The following is an 18,907-nucleotide window of genomic DNA, read 5'->3' on the forward strand; positions in this document are numbered from 1 at the left end:
AAATTTGGTACAGTGTGCAATTAAACTTTTTTTTTCAAATCGCACAATAATGCTCAAAGCGCTACTGAATAATATTTTTAAAAATGCACAATATAGTCATAAAATATTGATGTTTTTGACAAACCTGATGTGTGTTCAATGTTTCATTTTGTTGTCATTTATGACAGCTTTAAAGTATAAAAACAATAGGGACTGCGCAGTGGTTACTGCTCAAGCCCTAATAAAGCATATCATACACTGAACACAATATATATTATAGATATATATATTAAAGAATTTACCTGTAGAGGTGTGTAATGACCATTGGAATCACAATGAGGAACAAAGGCTCCCACTACTGGGTACCCCTCTGGACTGGTGGTCTGTACACTATCTCTGTGCTGCTCACATTGGCTTTTAGGTTGCTCTGGAAATTGCAACGTAAAGTTGTTAGGTTTTTTTTTGGGCAATGTTAGGGAATATAAAGTTGTTCTTGCCACATTGAAAAAATGTTTGCGTTGGCACCTGGTTTGTCACAGCCGATGGGTGTTGCACCAGGAGGAGTTCTTGTACCAGGTCTTTCTTGTCCTTGACTGTCCACACACCAACAATGCCCAGTGGAGCCGTGACACTAAAAATGTGCATTCGGTCTTAGTGCAACCAAAATATACAAAAGACATAATGCCTCAGCACATAATTAATTACCTGTTGAGGAACATACTCCCCGTTTGCATCACACTCAGGCACAAAGGCTCCCAGGAGAGGATAACCCTCAGGACTGGTGGTCTGCACACTGTCTCTGTGACGCTCACAGTGGGTTTTTGAATGATCTGGTTCTTCTGCTTGACAGAGATTTTGTGTGAAAACAAGTGAGTTTAGGATTCTTTTTGAAAGTACTGTTAACATTCGTGGAAGCAAGCATTTGTAGCATCATGGCAATAAAACAATACATGCAGCATGACAGCCTTCTGGAAGAAGTCCATCTTTTTGTGGGCACCCTTCCTTTTCTGACCTGGTTTGTCGCAGTCTGTGGGTGGTGCACCAGGACTGGTTCTGGTTCCGGGTCTTTCTTGTCCCTGGCTGTCCACACACCAACAATGCCCAGTAGAACCATGACACTGTGGCAGATGGGTGGAGATTAAATTAATGGAGATTAATGTTTCAAAAAGCATCTCTGTAGTTCGTGGTTGAAGTATCTTCTTCCGACCTGCAGTGGTGTGTATTGTCCGTTAGCATCACACTGAGGGACAAAAGCTCCCACGGGTGGATAACCCTCTGGACTGGCAGTTTGCATGCTGTCTCTGTGGTGCTCACAGTGAGTTTTAGGATGGCCATCTGAGGACATGAAGAAACACTTTAGAAAATGGAAATTGTCAACTTCCAGCCTATCAATGACCATGACAGCAAATGAAATGTCTTGCTGATAAAAGCCTGCTTTGCACCTGGTCTCTCACAGTCGATGGGAGTTGTGCCAGGTGGAGTCCTGGTTCCGTGTCTTTCCTGTCCTTGGCTGTCCACACACCAGCAATGTCCAGTAGAGCCGTGACACTAAAATAACAAGACTTATGAATGTCTCATATGGTAAACACATTGCGTCTACGATTTAAAAAGTGCTTACCTGTTGAGGAGTGTATTGTCCGTTAGCGTCACACTGAGGTACGAAACCTCCCACTCGAGGATAACCATCTGGACTGGTGGTCTGAATACTGTCTCTGTGGTGTTCGCATTGGGTTTTAGGTTTCTGTGGTTGCTCTGGTTGGTTAGAGGCAAAGTATTCAAAGTATTTATTTGTAAGTACGGCACAGCAAGACAATGCTCAAGGCATGTTGTACATGTGCTCCTCACCGTGTCGGTCACAGTCTGTTGGTGCCATACCAGGGGGAGTCCTGGTTCCTGCTCTTTCTTGTCCCCTATTATCCACACACCAACAATGTCCAGTGGAGCCATGGCACTGCAAATGAGTAATCAGCCTCTTGAGCTCCAGTCAGTGGTCATCATTTTGCTCTCTGGATTTCATTACCCACCTGCAGTGGTCTGTATCGTCCATCGGAGTCGCATTGAGGGATAAAAATCCCAACCGGCAGCTGACCAGCTTGTTCTGGTCCACTCTGTAGACTGTCTCTGTGCTGCTCACATTGACTTTTAGTACCACCTGTCGGTCCTATGGATGAATTATAATAATTATTAACACTTTTGCAATTAATGTATACTGTATGAACAAAATGATGTCTTGTAAATTGTAGGCTCCTCACTGTTCTCAGAAAACCTTCAGGACTTCGGAATTCTTTTTGGGGAATTTGACAGGAAGAGAATTGATTGGAGCAGGATTAGTCAGTCCACAGACTGGGTTTCCACAGTCGGTAGTTTGACACCACCGTGGTTTTGATGTTTTGTAAACAATTCAAACATGTGTTCAACTTTATGAGCACGATTGCACTCTGCAATCACATTCATTAAAGTCGATGATGTGAAGGGCAAAGGTGTCAAAATGTCAGATTTTCCCTAAACATCTCCAGTTTATGGAACCTTCAAAAATGTATCTGGCTACAATTTGCTGGTATTTCATTACCTCAGCCGATATGCATGTTTCCACTACACATTTTTCAGTTACTGATCATGCAATTTACATGTCATATTCAATGCGTATACATTCCAGTTATGTTACTGTTGCAACCTGGTCTGCAGCTGGCGTGGTTCACGTTTTGCACAACAGCCCAACTTAATTGGAATTCGGATTTGTCTACATATTAACACCGCAAATGCACAGAAGAACTTAATCATGGCAAGTCAACTGACCTTGTTGCGAGCAGAAGAGACCATCTCCGTAAAAACCATTCTCACACTGACAGTGGAAGGAGCCTAGGCTGTTGCTGCATCTTGCATTGATGTGGCATGGGGAGGACCTGCATTCATCCATGTCTGTGGACATACAGTCAAAAAGTAGAGGAACACTGCTATATGTGCAAATGACAAGATGCTAATAGATAATCCCCACGGTCACAAAGAATCCGTCTTCTATTTATTAACATAACATGTTGCGTCTAACAACTCACCCACACATGTACGTCCGTCGAAACCAAATTCATAGCCGCTCTGGCAGTGGCAGCGATGACTACCGGGTAAGTTGATGCATTGCGAATGAGCCCCACATGAAGACAAGCCCTCTGCACACTCATCAACATCTAACCAGAGAGAGCGAGAGAAAACATGTCAACCGAAACAAGTTCTCCATCCATATTTGAGTGCAAACACCTGGAGCCAAGGCTGCATTCTTAGCACTGTACAAGACATTGTGATTATGCGGTCATGGAGAGACACTGGGGCCCATCCATGGGAACCGTGGCAGAGCCTGGGGCTTTCCTAGTGCTGTCAGCAGGGGACACAAAGATAATGCTGGGCTAATGACAGGCCACGGACAAGCTTAAAGCAATGGAGGTCTTTCTTAATTAGATCATTAAACAAGGAGGGGGGACTGACAAGAAAGGGAAGAGGGAGTGATGATTCCTTCCATACACACTTGCTGGACAGATGTTGAAAAGTGCCGCAGCACCTTCAACTGTCAAAGTCTGTGTGCATGTTTGAAGTGCTGGAGGTGGGAAGTAAGGTTATGATGATGAAACCCTGATGTGGTGTGGAAAAAAAAACAAGGGCCGATTTGGAATCAGCGCAAAAAAATCTTTGTTAATGTAACCAATTCAGGGAGGTAAGATATTCCCCATCCTGGAACACAGTTTGACTACTTGGGGCACCGATGTTCATGTGACACCACTGAAGAAAAATACACCGGAGTCCCACAGGACACTAGGTTAGGTACCGTAACAGTTGTGTCCATCTCCTCTGTAACCAGTTCCACACCGGCACTGGAAAGCCTTGTCCTCCAGTGGGATGCACTGGGCAGTCGTGTCACAGTCGTGGCTTCCATCATAGCAGGGGTTAACCAACCCTGGTCCTGTCAACTCAGCTGAAGCAAAACAAGAAAATTGTGGCCCTTATTAGTTGTGTTGCTGAAAAAAAAATGAGAGTAAATTTGCATTGATGATACCGCTTATAATACAAGGAAACATGTTAACAAACCAAAAACAGACCCTTTGGTTAATTTGATGAAATTTGAATGAGATGATACATTCAAATTAATACCAAACATCTATCCCCAATGAAATGGAAATGCCATTAATCTGTTACTAAAAATAGTTGAAACATCAAAAACTGCAGCATACAACAAGAGTACCATATATGAAAAAAAATTAGAAAAAAAAAGCCAAATTTACAGTGAGTTGACCTTTGGACTATTTAGTGTTAAGTACTTAGGATGATTACGGCAGCAAGGCTATGTAAACACATCAGAGCAATTCCCACAGGATGTCTTTCTTTTAGGAAGTGACTTCCTTCATGTTCTCAATATTCAACACATGGTTGAAGTTAGACACACCAAGACACACCCCCACCCCCCACCCACACACAGTATGATGAGTGAGCAGATGTGTGTGAAAGGTTTCCTCCAGCGTGACCTCACATTGACCATGTGTTACAACATGAAATGTTTTCTACCTCTCAACTGCCGATTGGCACACAACAAGTCACAAGTGTAGCCTCACTGTTTAACAATTTGAATGCTGAATAAATTCATTTTCTGAGTTTCTGGATCCCATTTTAGGCTGATTAATTGGTGTCATGTGCTGCTAGTATATGGAGGATCAAATCAAAGTAAAATCTGATTGGATGCTTATATAGTGTTCTTGATGCACTGCCAGTGTTTTTCATATTCTTAATATTTCGGAACCGCAAAGAAAAAAAACAATATCTTAAATTTCACAAACCAGCTCAAAAACAAGTACTATATTTTTTCTCATACACTACCCTAGTGTTTCTCAAGTTTTACCACCTAAAACAACATCTCAGGCCTCCACCATGACCAGTCTTAAAATATTGTAGTATAGTAAACCCAAGTCACAGTGGAGTGACTCAGAAATGGATGGTACACACTCCACAGAGAGAAAATCCCCTGCACACAGACAATGACGTTTACTCCAGATTGCTTCCATCTCCTGAGGCCAGAGCTTGATACGTGCTTCTAATCAGGACACGTCCCAAATGTGGACATGAGAGGGTTACGGGAATATGAGCAGACGGAAAAAGAGGGCTGGATCATTAAAGATGCTGTAAGGGGAATTTAGAGATTTGTCTCAAATTACATTATACATGTCTGAAGATGATTGCTGACAAAGATGGAGACTGTTTTTCACCATTTGTGTTCTCTTGATTTTTTAGGGTGTGGCGAAAATGGCGCCAAAAGAAGTTGCAGCGTGAGGCCCCCCTCCTCCACTACGATATATTTTAGCCACTGGAGACTTTACGATGATGTACGTATTTTCACAGCTGAAACCTGTAGTTATGTGTAGGCATAAGAAACATGCTTTTTTTTTTTTTTTCCAAACATTCAGCGGACACACCCACAACGTTGGAGAGCGGCGACAAGGGCTTGATTTTTCATGATTTAGAAGCCTCATTTGATACACTTGGGATTGTTTTAATCAGTCACATTCGCCGTGATTGTTAGCAACTTTCTTCTCTGCGGTGTGTCAAATTCACAAGACATTTATTTTCATTTTACACAGACTTTAAAGTCACTCAGAGGATGCGTACAGAATTGCGCCACCAACTAGTATGACTTTTTAAGATGAGCTTCCCTCTTCTGCTCAAAACTCAGTCACAGCAGGGGTCAAGGTTGAGAAATACCAAAGCAACAATAACATGGCTGTGGTGCACCGCCTTGGAACAACTACTTTACTTGTAGAGAACGAGATTCTGAACTTGAACAAAGTCAGCAACTGGCTTTTTGTCATTGGATTCATGCACCTGATAAAGCAAAAGTGAGAAACATTACAGAAAGTCCAGATTAAAGTTTGTATTTGAATTGCACTACTCTCATAGTTTTGTAGTGGCCCGTTAACAGACTGACAAAGAGCTCTGATTTTCCAAATCCATGAAAGAAAAAAAAAGCAAATGGATGTGCTGCAGCTGGTCCTGTCTGACTAAGGGAACCAGGTGGGTAAATCTTAAACTGCACACTGCTGGGCCAAAGTTTCACTTTCCCCCTTTAAATGTGCATCAGCTGCACTTGCTTGATAAATTCCTTCAAACACTGTATTTTCATCATGAAGATTGTTTTGCAATTTATTCTCATTAACTGATATTATCAGTGATTCCACCGTGTATGCATGTGAGGAATTTCTCATTTGCGCTTTCATAATCTCCAGTGAGGGAATTTGGTACTGATACAGATTACAATTGTTTGGCCTTGGAGGAGGCCTATGGTCTATTGAGTGCCATTCAAGTCAGTCCGGGGATTCTCATGACATCACAAGGAAGCTATTCTGCCCGGCAACCCACCCCCTTCCTTAAAATCTGTCATTGGATAGGGTATTATTTCCCAGAGTGTGAGACCCTTCCATGCATGTGTGCGTGTATGTACACACTCATGCACACATACACACACATGCATATGCCCGCGCACACACATGCATATGCACGCACACACGCACACACAGCACTTAGCCCGTGTTTACAAAACCCCTGATCCCCCAAAGCTCTTCCAGCTGTGCTCTGGGTGTACAAGTGTGTTTGGGTGAGTGTGTGCATGCGTGCGTGAGAGTGGGTGTGTACTGTGTGTGTACGCACTTGCAAGCCTGTGCATATGTCACGACCTTTATAATCAATGTGACATCAAAATGATAGAGACTTGGGACGCTCCATCTTTTGGTCTCTCTGTTCAGTCTCTTTGTTGTTGTTTTTTTTAAATCAGATTGACTTATAGAAAATTGTGTTGTTGGAAAAAGAACACGGGGTATTGTTGCAATATTTGATCAGCATTTGAATGATTTTCTGCTGCAGTTGAATGAGGCTTGGTGCCAGAATTACTGATTCAACAGGCAAGACAAATACAAAGACATTTGTGTTGGCCAAACGCTATGTTTACATGCAGTCAATAAGCCTTTCAAAAATCGTGTTTTTTCAAGTACAGGAAGCCATCGACCGACATCTTCGATTGCCACTTGAGCTCAAGCCGGCCTAACTTGAATACATTGCCTTCTCTGCAGCGTTTTCACATTATTTGCAATTCCCATGTAAATGGAAGCAACTCTGTAATCTAACCCAACCCATCTACCCTAACTAACCAACCAACAGTGATCCAAACAACGCCTCTCACCATTTCATGCCTGGTTGAGGTTAAAAAAAAAAGTCAAACATTTGAATACAGTGAGACCTCTATGGGACAATTAGTGATTTTTGTGTCCACCACCAACCTCCAACTGGGCTGATCTTGTTGGTGATGGCGTATCTGAGAATCCGCTCCTCCTTGACGTACATGACAAACACTCTCTCCATGGTGATCTGCAGGGTCTCTACAGGCGAAGCCCGGTTGTCATGTCGACAATCACGGTAGGTGATGTTTTGTTTCAGCTGGAACGAAAAGGATTCGGATCCTCGGTCTGGTGAGACCACGGTAAACTCCCTCACGGAGCTGGATGTAGCAACTGGAACCAAACACAAAGGGTGCTATTAACGCACAGTGGAGTTAGGCGTCTTCAGTGGTCATCGTGGTTACCTGATGGGTAGTAATGGTACGTCTCCTTAAAAGGCTCCATGGTCACTTCAGCAGCAGGAGGTAGGAAAGGCACACTGCCGCTGAGCGCGGTGTCGACAGTGAAGTGATTGTTCTCGTCGAGGCCTCGTCCCGTCTGAGTGATTGACAGCCGCTGGTTGCCAGGGTAAAAGACGAGTTCGGCTTGACGAGTAAACTCAGCCCCTGGTAACAACAATAACTATTTTAGTTTGTGCACAACCACCTTTCTGTCTAGATCAAAAGGTTAGTTGCGGAGAAAGTTCATAGTGAAAAGTTCTGTACCTGTAGTTTTGAATCCTGCTTGGCTATTGGGCAACTCGAGAGCAAACAGCCAACCAAACAGCTCACCGATCGGCGCAGCCGGCATCAAGGCCCAACCCACTGGCTCGGGGATCTAACCAAGCAAGGCCAGTAGAGAACCCAGAAGATGAAATGTGGAAAATGCAGTTCATGGAATGAGTGATCTCTCATTTGTTTTCAAGTGGTTCCCAATTATTCGGAAAGTTCTGCTACCTCACTGACGGCTGTGTAAGCACGCCCATCTCCCACCACAATGTAAGCATGCAGATCAATGTTGTTCAGCTCCACGGGAGTCAAACCCACGGTTACCGTTCCACTCAGCTTGCCAGTGACGCGCTGAGGGGCCGCTGAACACAAACAAACACCAGCCGGGTAAGTGTATTTCACTGAATTTAAAAATGATCAAAAGAACGCAGCGGGCGCTGACGACTAACCGTCCGGCAGGCAATGGCGGCCATTTCCATAATAGCCGGGTCGGCAGTGACAGCAGAAACCCGTAGCATAGTCAGAGCAAAAGGCGTTCTGAGAACACTGCTGCTGGAACCTACGACAAACACAAATCAATAACTCTCAAGATTAACACCCAAGGAATATCCCATCATAGTATATGATTGATAACATACCTTGCACATGTTTCCTTATTCTCTGTGGTGTAGTGAATTACTGAGAAACAGACATAAAAACTGAAGGCTTAGTATCAGCACTATATGTCAAGCAATTAAAAGTGCTTGACATTATGGTAAGTATACAGCACGGTAGGAGGATGGGAAAATACTGCAGAAAAATCTCTCTCGCTCTCTCTCTCTCACACACACACACACACACACACACACACAATGCATGCATGCACACACACGTACTGTATATACAGTACAGAACACTTGGAGAGAAAACAGCTGTCGCAGTGTTCCATACCATGACTATCATCTCACAGGCATGTAAAATGCTTCAATACAAGGATATAGCCTGTCACTGCCGATCTGTAAATACTGCTAAAAAAAAAACTTACCATGTTGCAACGTAACAGAAGACAAATACTTCATGAATGAACTCGAGTAAGTATACACACACACACACATACATACACACGCACTAGGAGTTGCACAACAGCCATATTGTCGTGCAGCTGCTGAGGATGAGATATCGTTTCCCTCCATTTCCTGTCAGCCATTCTCCTTTCGTACGTTTACGACTACATACACAGGCCATAAATACGCATTTCTGTGAAGGTGTCTTACCTCCTGTGTCAAAGTCCACATCTTCCTCCACACTGACCACATGACCTCCAGGGGACAGGGGTGGCTCATTTCTGTGAGAGGGATACAAATCTCCGACATCCACAGGAATCTATAGGAGGAAAACCATGGTGGAGCCAAAATTGCAACAAAACTCTCCCAATATTGGTTATTTCAAGTGTACCTGCTCTTGGGACCGCTGAGCACCTCCATCTGGGATGACCTCTCGAGAAGGAGGCGGTGCATACTGCCGCCCCGCCACCTCTGAATCGTGCCTGGGCTCAGATGTCAAAGGTACATCTCCACCGCCATGCGACACCTCGGATGCTGACAAAGGAAGGTCAGAGCTTTCCGGCTGGACAGATTCTCCAGCGGCTACCGGTTGGAATTCCACATCTTCAACTGTCAGAGGGAAATCTCTGTCTTCCTCTTGATGACCGGGGTCGAAGTTGCTGTTGTCTGGGTACTCTTCAAAGTCATTGTACTCGGGTGTAGTGGCGCTCTGGGAGGAACAACCACAAACCAATCATGCCTTGCAGTGTCATCAATATCATGGTCAGCGATACGATTTATTTTTTAAGCGAAACGATTCGCTGGGATTGCGATTTGATATCGTATTGGACTGCAAATGAAAATCTGTTCTCAATTGCCTAATCTGGATGAATAAATAAAACATTACGCATAAGAAAATCTGTGGCATTTGTTTGACAGCGTTCAGAGCAGAAACAACTGAGTTGTCATGATTTTTGAAGCCTTGTTATACAGTGTATACATTGACTTTGCGATTTTCCTCAGTCATTGAAATTTGACAGACGAGAGAGCGAAATTACCTGAGGTTGATTGTGTTCTCTTGGGAGAGGCGTAGCAAGAATATCACCAATAGATGCAGCAGGGACAATGTTGTCAAAAGAATAGCGATTCCCAGTGTGGAAAAGCCAAACACCTGGAATTCCAGTGTTGCCAACCCTTGAATGGAGTGGGAAAAAAACAGTAATTAGAGCAATACATTGAATATTTTCCTTGAAGTAAGATTTAAGTACACTATTGGGATGTGTACACAGTGTCAACTACAGTTTCATTAGACCCTTAAGAGCACACTTAGTTCTCGACAATAATAGTCAATTGTATGTGCCAATAGAAAACAAATCAAGTGGAGAGATGACTCAAAGCGTGGTTGTCAGCAAGTGCAGTCCACGCAATTTTACAGGTCCCAATCCAACATGGTTTTATGGTTAAATAAAAACAATAGCCTTACACACTTAACATTCTAGTGCCGCAATATGGACTGAAGGATCGGGACATCTGGAAGTGAACAAAAAAGAATGACCGCCATTCTGGGGGATTTTTTGGGTCCATTCATCAAGAAGAACATTTGTGAGGTCAGAGGTGTACTGATGTTGGCTCACAATCTCAACTTAAGTTCATCGCAAAGATGGTTCATGGAATTGAGGTCAAGGCTCAGGTCAGGGTCCTCCACACTAAACTCATCAAAGCATACCTTAATGGCTCATATCACTTTTGAAAGAAAAACTTGGCAGCCTACAAAGTGGGAGTATCGAAGCCTTTGTCCATTAGGACTAATAACTATAACTAACCATAACCATAACTACTACTACTAATGAATTAGTTTTATTGGTAGTAGCAGTGGTGGTGGTGAGTTTTTCAAAATAAGAGCCATCGCACCGGTGAGCTTTTGCTTTGCTTTGACCTCCCAGCAAAAAAGTGCTTTGCAGTGGCAACTCAACTCGCTTCATAAAAAGCTTGTCGTAGTGAACAGAACTTGAAAAAAAGAGGCTTCAAGCTGTTTTGTGCAATTTCTAGCTGAAATTTGCTTTCAAACTAAACGCTTTAAAGAGTCGATGTTTGAACACAAACGGTGGAGCAACATAAAAATAGGAAATTTATTTAAAATTGTTTGATGGATTGATACTGAAGAATTTCAGTGGTCCTTCCAGTTTGTTGTAGGTTTGTTCTGTCCTAGCTCTACTCCAGACACGTGTATAGCAAGAAAAACGTAAAGAAAATGGAATAAGACAGTTTATACTAACTGGTCGAGATGTTTGATACTTTGCACATTGCTGATCACACTGTAGTAAGGGCCCTCAGTTCGGGAAAAAATGAGATAGGTGATTTCTCCTCGGCTGAATCCGACTCGAGCGGCCAGCTCTATCTCCACATTATATGACTCCTGGGAAAAGAAGCAAACAATGCAAAAGTTGTCTGGACAGTCAAGGTCATATTTTTACTGGTGTGTGGGGGGATGCTAAGCTATGATGCTACGCATCTGCAGGCGGGAGTGTTCACCAAAAACAAGCACCTCCTTGTTTCTGCACAGTTTACCTTGGGTCTCGTCCCAAAGAAGTTCAGGCCACCCTCGGGGTAGAGGAAGAGAACGTACGAGTCGGTTTCGTCGTAACCAATCACTGCCTGGAAGGTGTTGACCTGTAGGAGGGAGGAAGTTTACTCTTCAATAAAAACTACAGTTTGAATTCAATTACTGTCAAGCACGTAAATGTTATTAATATAACACTTCTCACAGAATGGCCAACGAAAAAAATTACATTGTGCACCTGTCAACGAGCGCTTATATATTACCTGAAAGCACTTTGTTTGAAATAAAGGCGCTTTTCAATCTGTATTAAAATAAACTATTGTCAGTGCAGACAATAGGCGTCTATTTGAAGGAGGACTATCGGTGACTCCATGTGCACATCTGCACACACAAGCAGACACACACACACACATTCCCAAGCGAATGAAGAGCACAGCTGTCTTCCTGTGTGTGCACACATCTTTCATGATCATGTTAAAGATGTGTGAGCAGGACTCAGACGTCTCTTCACCTATAGCCATGAAAAGTATAGTACACGTTTCTTGCTCCTAATTGCTTAGCACAACATCTTTAAACCATCTTGCTTGTCGCCTCTGGGCTTGCTTTAATTAGCGAGTCTGGTCCGGGCGGTTGCGTAGTGTCTATATGAAATCTGCTTTTGCTTTGTCGTAAATACAGCCACATTCATGTTGTAATGTTGACGGCGGAACCACAATAGATATTAAAAATATCTAAACATTCCTGTTTAAATACCTTTCCAATTTATATTAAATGTGCGTCAGTACGCACCTGCCACCATTCAAAGTAACCCCAAATGAATTTCAAATGTTCCAGTAGACTTTCCTGATATTGTTTTCTTTGCCAGAGAGACATTTTTGTGTTCAGCCTTTTTTTATGTGTTTTTTATGAATGGTGGTGTCGTTTAATTTTTACTGACCGCACCACAAACATCCAAACAGTCCAAGCCAATTTGCGCTTGGCTTAGTGTGTCTCTTTGTGTGAGTGTTTGGCATTCAAGGTAAAGACAACTAGTGATTGCGCCCCCACAAAAAAACAAAGGCTTTCTTTTCTCACCTTTCAATTACAAGCATGACAGTGGGTGTGTGGGTGTATACACACATCACACACAGACACACACAAGCATATGCACACACACACTTATGTCTATGTGACCGCCTGCAAATGTTTGGTTGGCTATTTATCGGTGACAGCGACTTAGTATTTCTTTTTATGGCTTCACATATCGACAGCAAAGTCACGCTGACCTGAAAAAACAACACAAACACGTATAATGCAAATGAGAGCAGCAGTGGTGGAAAGTGTTGTTACTTCTCCTCTAAGTGGGTCACTTCAGCCACTTGTGTTTTAGTTGATAATATTAAAACCAAGTATTTGTAGCAGTCGCCATGTTGTGGACTGTATCAAACATTTTTTTTTAAAGGCGACAGGGGACTAAAAAAAAAAAAGCACAGTAGGCCCATGAGGCAGACGTTTTGACAAGATGGATCATCAATATTGAAAATTTATACATTCAGACTTGTTTTTTAAATAGTTTTTTTTTTTAGGCCTTAACGTCAAACAAACATGCGCCAAAATAACATTTGCCATCTGTCTTCATTTAAAAGAGTACTGCATAAACAAAGCCTTTAGTAGTCAGCAAGTTACCCAACTGCTTTCCGATGACCTAACATTGACCTATGGACACTCACTTGGGACCAACAACTCAACCATGGGTACTGCTTTGCTTCTACTACATGTACATGCACTGTAACACTTAAATTCTAAGTTACATTGTCTTTAGTTTTAGACCTCACCCTGTCATCAAAATCATTCAAAAAAAAAGTTGTTGGTCAAGCGCCCACGCATTTTTTTAAGGAATTAAGTCAAGATGTTGACGAACACTAACACTACCGTTCAAAAGTTAGGGGTCACCCAGACAATTTAGTGTTCTCCATGCAAACTGGGCAAATTATCTTCAGTCATTATGATTATATTCCCTCATCACCCGGCAATCATTGTGTGAGAAAGGAGTTGCATATGTTCAGTTTGCTTTGAGCCAGGAAGAACACCCGTGTCGACCAAGGGGGCTCTGAGAAACAACAAATAGAACTTGGAGGGTTAGTAGTTCCTATTGTTTTACACAGGGGGGGGACAATGAAAGGATTAATAAACATCAAGAAGAGGCAAAAGTACATCTTAGTCGACATCTGATAAATAATAAAGGGGACAGAGCTTAAAAAACAATGGGAAAATAATAAAATTGAGTTACTGCTCCGGAAATAATTTAGACCAAAACTCAAAGGACCTCTTTTGGTATTTGACCTAAAATGTAATTTTCTCCAAATAAATGACAATATTTGTATTTAGAATTTGGGGGCTTGTCAGTAGTTTGTAGAATTAGAAAATAAAAATGTCATTAGACTCCAACATAGATACTTATACTATACAGATCTGCCCTGAGAAATTCAGCTTGTTTCATGACCACATTCATAACTCAAAACAGCCATCTTTACCCACTGAAATGAATGGAAATGCTAAAAATCTGAACAGATCTGACAAGATTCTGCATGTTGTGAAGTTAGTTGAGTTGAGCTTACTGCCTGCCGCCATATCGCACTCGTGTCTCAAGTTTGCATTCACAAATCAAAAGCAAACATTTTTTTACTATGCCTTGTAAGTCGGATCAGTTGTATTTTAGGGCACCATCAAAAATGGCAAAATCAGAGAAACTAAGAATTTACCAAAATTTTGAGCTGTGTGTGTTTGTCGTGCTAGTGATAATACTGGTAACAATGATCATTTTGGTCAATATGTTATGAAATTTTCACAGTGTCATCTCTGCGGCAAACAATAGATCCCCTTCCCCCGAAGAAGCATCACCTCCAACACACATCCTGACTCTGTGTGGCACACAGGACTCCACATAATCAACCCCCCCGACTCCCCACCCCTTCCCAGTGAACTCCACCCAGCACCTCCGGCTAATCTCTTCAAAGCAAGATGCTATCAGTCCACAGACCCCCAGATCGCCGTGATGGGCCAGGCTTTTTAATCCCCTAACTTCCTTTCCATTCGTTCAACAGTTCAAATACATTCACAGGTTCACATTTGGAATGTCACAAAGTCCTAATCAACTTCAAGGCAATAGCCAGTGTTGTGCATTGCATTTAATATTTGCACCTTTGGCTTTTGTTCCGCCGGGTTGGGGGAGGAGGAATGCTGAGGATTGAGATAAAACAGCCTGAGAAACACAAGCAAAGACAAACACAGATGAGAAGGCCAGACACGGGGAGGTCTCCTGTGGTTTGCCTCCACCACTCCCTTCATCATCCATCTATCCATCCTATTTGCCCGAAACGTAAAGATAACACAGCAACTTTAGTAGATGTGCTTTTATTGAGCTTCTGCAGAACCAAAACATTTCAAAACCACTCACACCTTTTGTACTAAAGTAGAACAAACGTATGTGTTAAATAAACAGATAGAATAGAACTAGCCATTCATCTTCTGTACTTAAAGGAACGTGAAACATCATTTAACTGATGCATAAAAATCAGAACAGATGCATGTCAACTCAAGTTGCTGGGACAGCTGCTTTGAGAATTTTAGTCTGTCGGCGCGGTATATTGCTCCTCACTTTGTGACGTCACAATGTGTGGTGATGAACGAGCAGTTTCAATGGCTAAAAATTCCCCAAAGTTATTCACCATGATAGAGCTCCTTTAATAAAACTAAACTAAAAAAGTGCTGAGTCTGACCTCAAGCACTCTTCATGGTTGAGATACTATATTCTACATGTACAGTAAGTGGTGGCAGTAACATCGCTCAAAGGTTGTGTTTATTCAATTTGGTGGTGCTGCCGGTGGTGGGTAGGGGGGTACATTTTGAATTCCACTCGATCTTGTTGTTTCTTCAAGTGGATAGCGTGTCTGCCTTGTGGCCTTCCAAAATATTAGTTTAATGTACTGCAGGTTGTCTTAACATGCAAAAATGTGGAATATGACTCCATGAAATAGTAAAGTGCAGATGCATAGCTGGCAGAGGTGACCGATCTTAATTTAGATCATCGTACATACATTCCTCCTACATAGGAATTCAAACATTTCTTCCTCGATGAATTAGTCAAATAAGCCCTGGGGTAGCTATTCCCAGATTTTACGATTGGTTTAGTTATTAACTGATATCGGGAAGACAAACAAAAAAATGGAAGCAGCCACTAGCAGAGCTTGGGAGTGGGATAGTTTGTCTACCTGCATAGAAATTGTAAGAGAAGGGAGGAGAGGCGAGGACAATTTGATGACCCTTCAAAGATGACCTCTGACCTCTCGAAAAGGTTAAGAGGTAGATGAGAAGATAGAGGACAAATGGACCTCACACTCCTACCCCTGAGGACGAATACATGAAACCTCCAGGAATTCGGGCTAATTCTGTTTTACTCCTGTGGTCAAGTCCTCCATATCTATCATACCTTGTTCGAGGCCCCGCCACTGGTCCGAGTGGGCTCCTCGTAGGCGCCCACATTCTCCCATGTTGCCACCACAGCATGGGTGGGGGTGAATTTGGCATCTGGGAAGCCTTGGTGAACTTCCTGGGTTGGCGGGTGAACAAATGAGCGCATGGAGGAAGAGAAAAGAAGAATACAGTTGGCAAGTATTTTACTTACTCAGCATGAACAAGTCCAAAACAAGACCAGGACACGTTCCAAATCCTTTTTGGACAGGGAAAGGAATTGCATGCTGAACACAACTTTACAATATTAAACATGCACAACCGGAAAAAAACGTTTTTGTTTGACAGTTTGTGGTGTGAAACGGTGGAAAAGTAAGTGTGAGGATTTAAAGCAATGTTAAAATGGGAAACAGTTGAAAAGAATGAAAATATGTGCCGCACGCAGTGTATGGTCATGGATGGCCTTTTTTTTGTGTCTTGCTTGTTCGAAATAAAAAGTTTAATCAGTCAGTCGAAAAATGTCTTGGCCGCTTACTACAACTGGATGTTGAAGAGCAATTTGCTTTTGAGGTGATAACAACCTTTAGCTTTTTTCCTTGAGTCAACACACCTGGGCCACTCTGTTGAGCACACTGGGCGTCTCAGTCACCCTGTAGTAAATCTGTCCTCTTCCACCACTGGTGTCCATGTCAGCCAGAAACGGCGCCACCACTGGGAAATCCGTGGGGAACCCGTCGTCCACATACTGCTTCTCCATCGGCAAGTCCTGAGCTGATATGATCCCGTTGGTGGCCACCTGGACAATGTCACAAGGAAATAATTTTTCCAATGTTATTTTTGAACAGTGCAAACATGAGTTTTTTTTTTAAATGCACCACAAACATTCTTGAGAAAACTCCCACCAGTTTTCTGTGCTGCTTACATGTACAGTAGATATATAAAGTCTACACACCCCTGTTCAAATGCCAGCTTGCTGTGATATAAAAAAAGGATACCAGCATTTGAAAACCTTTTCAATCACTAATGCAACTTAGGATTTCTACAACTTAATTGAAGAAAGGCAAATCCAAAACATTTGAACTTTATTTGAGGCTTATCAGAGGCACTTTAAATGGTGACAAGTGTTTTCTGACTTTAAGCGTGATTGGTTAATTGTGAACACAGTCACATCCCCGGTTAGAAGAGGGCGTGCACACTTACTTGTGTAACCAAGTTTATTATTTCCTTTTACAATAATATATTGCAAAAAATCAATTGAGTTGTGGACGTTATACGTAGGTCACTGAGGGTGGAAAAAAATATCTTGGTCCATTTTTTTATCTCACAAAAACTGATCATTTGAACAGGGGTGTGTAGACTTTTTATAGCCACTGTAAGTGATGGAAGGAGTGTGGTATATTTACCCAAGTACGTATTACGTAGTATTTACGTATTAATTTATAGTTTACTAACCGGTTTTGGTTGAATTTCCAAATTGTCCGCTGCATTTGCATTCTTGATTTACTTTAATTATTAGGAGGAACCAAATATTTAATCCACTAAACAAGTTTTACGGTCTCATGTGGTCCAATGGTGATGCCTTTTCGCCTATTCGGTGTTACATATGTTTTACTGAAACCATCATGGGATTATATCGCTCACAAACCCTACTCCTGTCATCAAAGAAAACAGAAAAGAACATAAACCTAACAAGAGTAATTTGTGATGTGTTTACAATAATTCTGCTCCTTTTACTCGTCACTAAATGGGAATGCTCAAGTCCAGGCCTCGTTCAACCGCTGCATGTACATGTTAAATAAAGAAAATAATTACATGCTATTTGAGAAAACAGACATGTTCACTTTTCCAAGTGAGAGCATTTGGATACATGTGGCAAAAGTAGTGTGCAAAAAAAAAAAAAAGTAAAGGCATGCACATGTACTTACATAAAGCTGATAGAAGGGGGTATCGTAGAAGTAGAAGGGTTTAGGCAGAGATAAGACTTTGGAGGTTTCATCGTCTCCTTCTTCCAAAAGTGAATCTCCACTTGACATGCCATAGGGAAACATTTGGGACCTCTGGATCCCTGCAACCACACACATGCTGCAGCACAGGCCCAGAAGGTAGACCGGCACCATTTGCCCTCTCTCCATTGTAGAGGGCCAAAGAAGAAGCTGCAACAAGGAGACAGCTGCACTCACGGGGAGGAAAAGAAAGAGGAAGAACTCCTCAACTCTACTCAGCAGAGGCGCTAATACTCTGGGAGAGAGAGGGAGGAGTTAAAGGGATGCTCGGGGGGGCCATGGGAGGTGGCGACAGCGGCGGAGGCAACATCTGTCTCGAATTAAGACAAAACAAATAGAGCATTTTTAATCCAGATGTAACTTTATCTGTTTCACAACAACTAAAACCATGAATGACTTTCACACACTTGGACGCCATCACTACCGCGATACAAATCACACATTTCGCCATATTTATATTCCTCAGGGAGTGTTTGTACGCTCTTCACACGAATATACCCCCCACGTTATAAATTTAATATATATTTACTCTGAGTGTATACAAGCAGACTCCCCTCTCCACTGTGAGGGTTACATTCCAGACCACCCCCATAATAAATGAAATCCACAATATAGAACTACCCCATCCAAGCATGTTGTATAACATTTCCAGCATAGGTGTCAAACTCAAGGCCATGGGGCCAGATACAACCTGCCACATCATTTTATGTGGCCCGCAAAGATAAATTCATGTGTCGATACTAAAATTATAAATTGTCTTCATGTTTAAATAAATCTAGATATTGCGAGTAATTTTTATTACCATTCATCTTTTTAAAATATTTCAAAATGTTTTACTAGTTGCTGATTTGAAAACTAGTTATGCATCAGTTTGTTGTGTAACCTATATAATATGAGGCGCTCATACATTTATTTGGGTTGACAGTTATGATGGCTCTCCGAAAGAAAACTATGATGACGATTCGCCCTGTGAAAAAAATGACTT

General features: G+C 42.2%; 1 protein-coding gene and 1 long non-coding RNA gene across 4 annotated transcripts in view; one reads left to right on the forward strand and one right to left on the reverse strand.

Moving 5' to 3' along the window:
- Nucleotides 1–18,145, reverse strand: part of nid2a (nidogen 2a (osteonidogen)) — a 30,139-nt gene extending 11,994 nt beyond the window's left edge. The window contains exons 1-26 of one of the 3 annotated variants that reach the window (XM_088368661.1): nucleotides 17,845–18,145; nucleotides 16,530–16,715; nucleotides 15,939–16,058; nucleotides 11,479–11,580; nucleotides 11,187–11,326; nucleotides 9,969–10,104; nucleotides 9,323–9,640; nucleotides 9,142–9,250; nucleotides 8,527–8,566; nucleotides 8,338–8,447; nucleotides 8,117–8,250; nucleotides 7,886–7,997; nucleotides 7,586–7,786; nucleotides 7,284–7,514; nucleotides 3,794–3,940; nucleotides 3,033–3,161; nucleotides 2,776–2,898; nucleotides 2,004–2,140; nucleotides 1,825–1,930; nucleotides 1,598–1,731; nucleotides 1,422–1,527; nucleotides 1,187–1,314; nucleotides 992–1,097; nucleotides 685–821; nucleotides 505–610; nucleotides 282–406 (exon numbers count right to left, since the gene is read on the reverse strand). In XM_088368661.1, coding sequence (XP_088224787.1) covers nucleotides 282–406; nucleotides 505–610; nucleotides 685–821; nucleotides 992–1,097; nucleotides 1,187–1,314; nucleotides 1,422–1,527; nucleotides 1,598–1,731; nucleotides 1,825–1,930; nucleotides 2,004–2,140; nucleotides 2,776–2,898; nucleotides 3,033–3,161; nucleotides 3,794–3,940; nucleotides 7,284–7,514; nucleotides 7,586–7,786; nucleotides 7,886–7,997; nucleotides 8,117–8,250; nucleotides 8,338–8,447; nucleotides 8,527–8,566; nucleotides 9,142–9,250; nucleotides 9,323–9,640; nucleotides 9,969–10,104; nucleotides 11,187–11,326; nucleotides 11,479–11,580; nucleotides 15,939–16,058; nucleotides 16,530–16,715; nucleotides 17,845–18,051 — 3,630 coding nt within the window. In that variant the 5' untranslated portion in view covers nucleotides 18,052–18,145. The remainder of the gene's footprint in view (nucleotides 1–281; nucleotides 407–504; nucleotides 611–684; nucleotides 822–991; nucleotides 1,098–1,186; nucleotides 1,315–1,421; nucleotides 1,528–1,597; nucleotides 1,732–1,824; nucleotides 1,931–2,003; nucleotides 2,141–2,775; nucleotides 2,899–3,032; nucleotides 3,162–3,793; nucleotides 3,941–7,283; nucleotides 7,515–7,585; nucleotides 7,787–7,885; nucleotides 7,998–8,116; nucleotides 8,251–8,337; nucleotides 8,448–8,526; nucleotides 8,567–9,141; nucleotides 9,251–9,322; nucleotides 9,641–9,968; nucleotides 10,105–11,186; nucleotides 11,327–11,478; nucleotides 11,581–15,938; nucleotides 16,059–16,529; nucleotides 16,716–17,844) is intronic. The other 2 variants (XM_088368662.1, XM_088368663.1) reach the window with 2 other exon arrangements.
- LOC148402084 (uncharacterized) lies at nucleotides 5,037–5,767 on the forward strand. The gene is made up of 3 exons (XR_015857091.1): nucleotides 5,037–5,138; nucleotides 5,248–5,339; nucleotides 5,421–5,767. It is a non-coding gene; the product is annotated as an uncharacterized LOC148402084 (long non-coding RNA).
- Nucleotides 18,146–18,907: the final 762 nt, after the last annotated feature.

Source organism: Syngnathus floridae, chromosome 2 (assembly GCF_059516105.1).
Source record: "Syngnathus floridae isolate MCC-2025c chromosome 2, RoL_Sflo_1.0, whole genome shotgun sequence".
Taxonomy (NCBI): Eukaryota; Metazoa; Chordata; class Actinopteri; order Syngnathiformes; family Syngnathidae; genus Syngnathus; species Syngnathus floridae.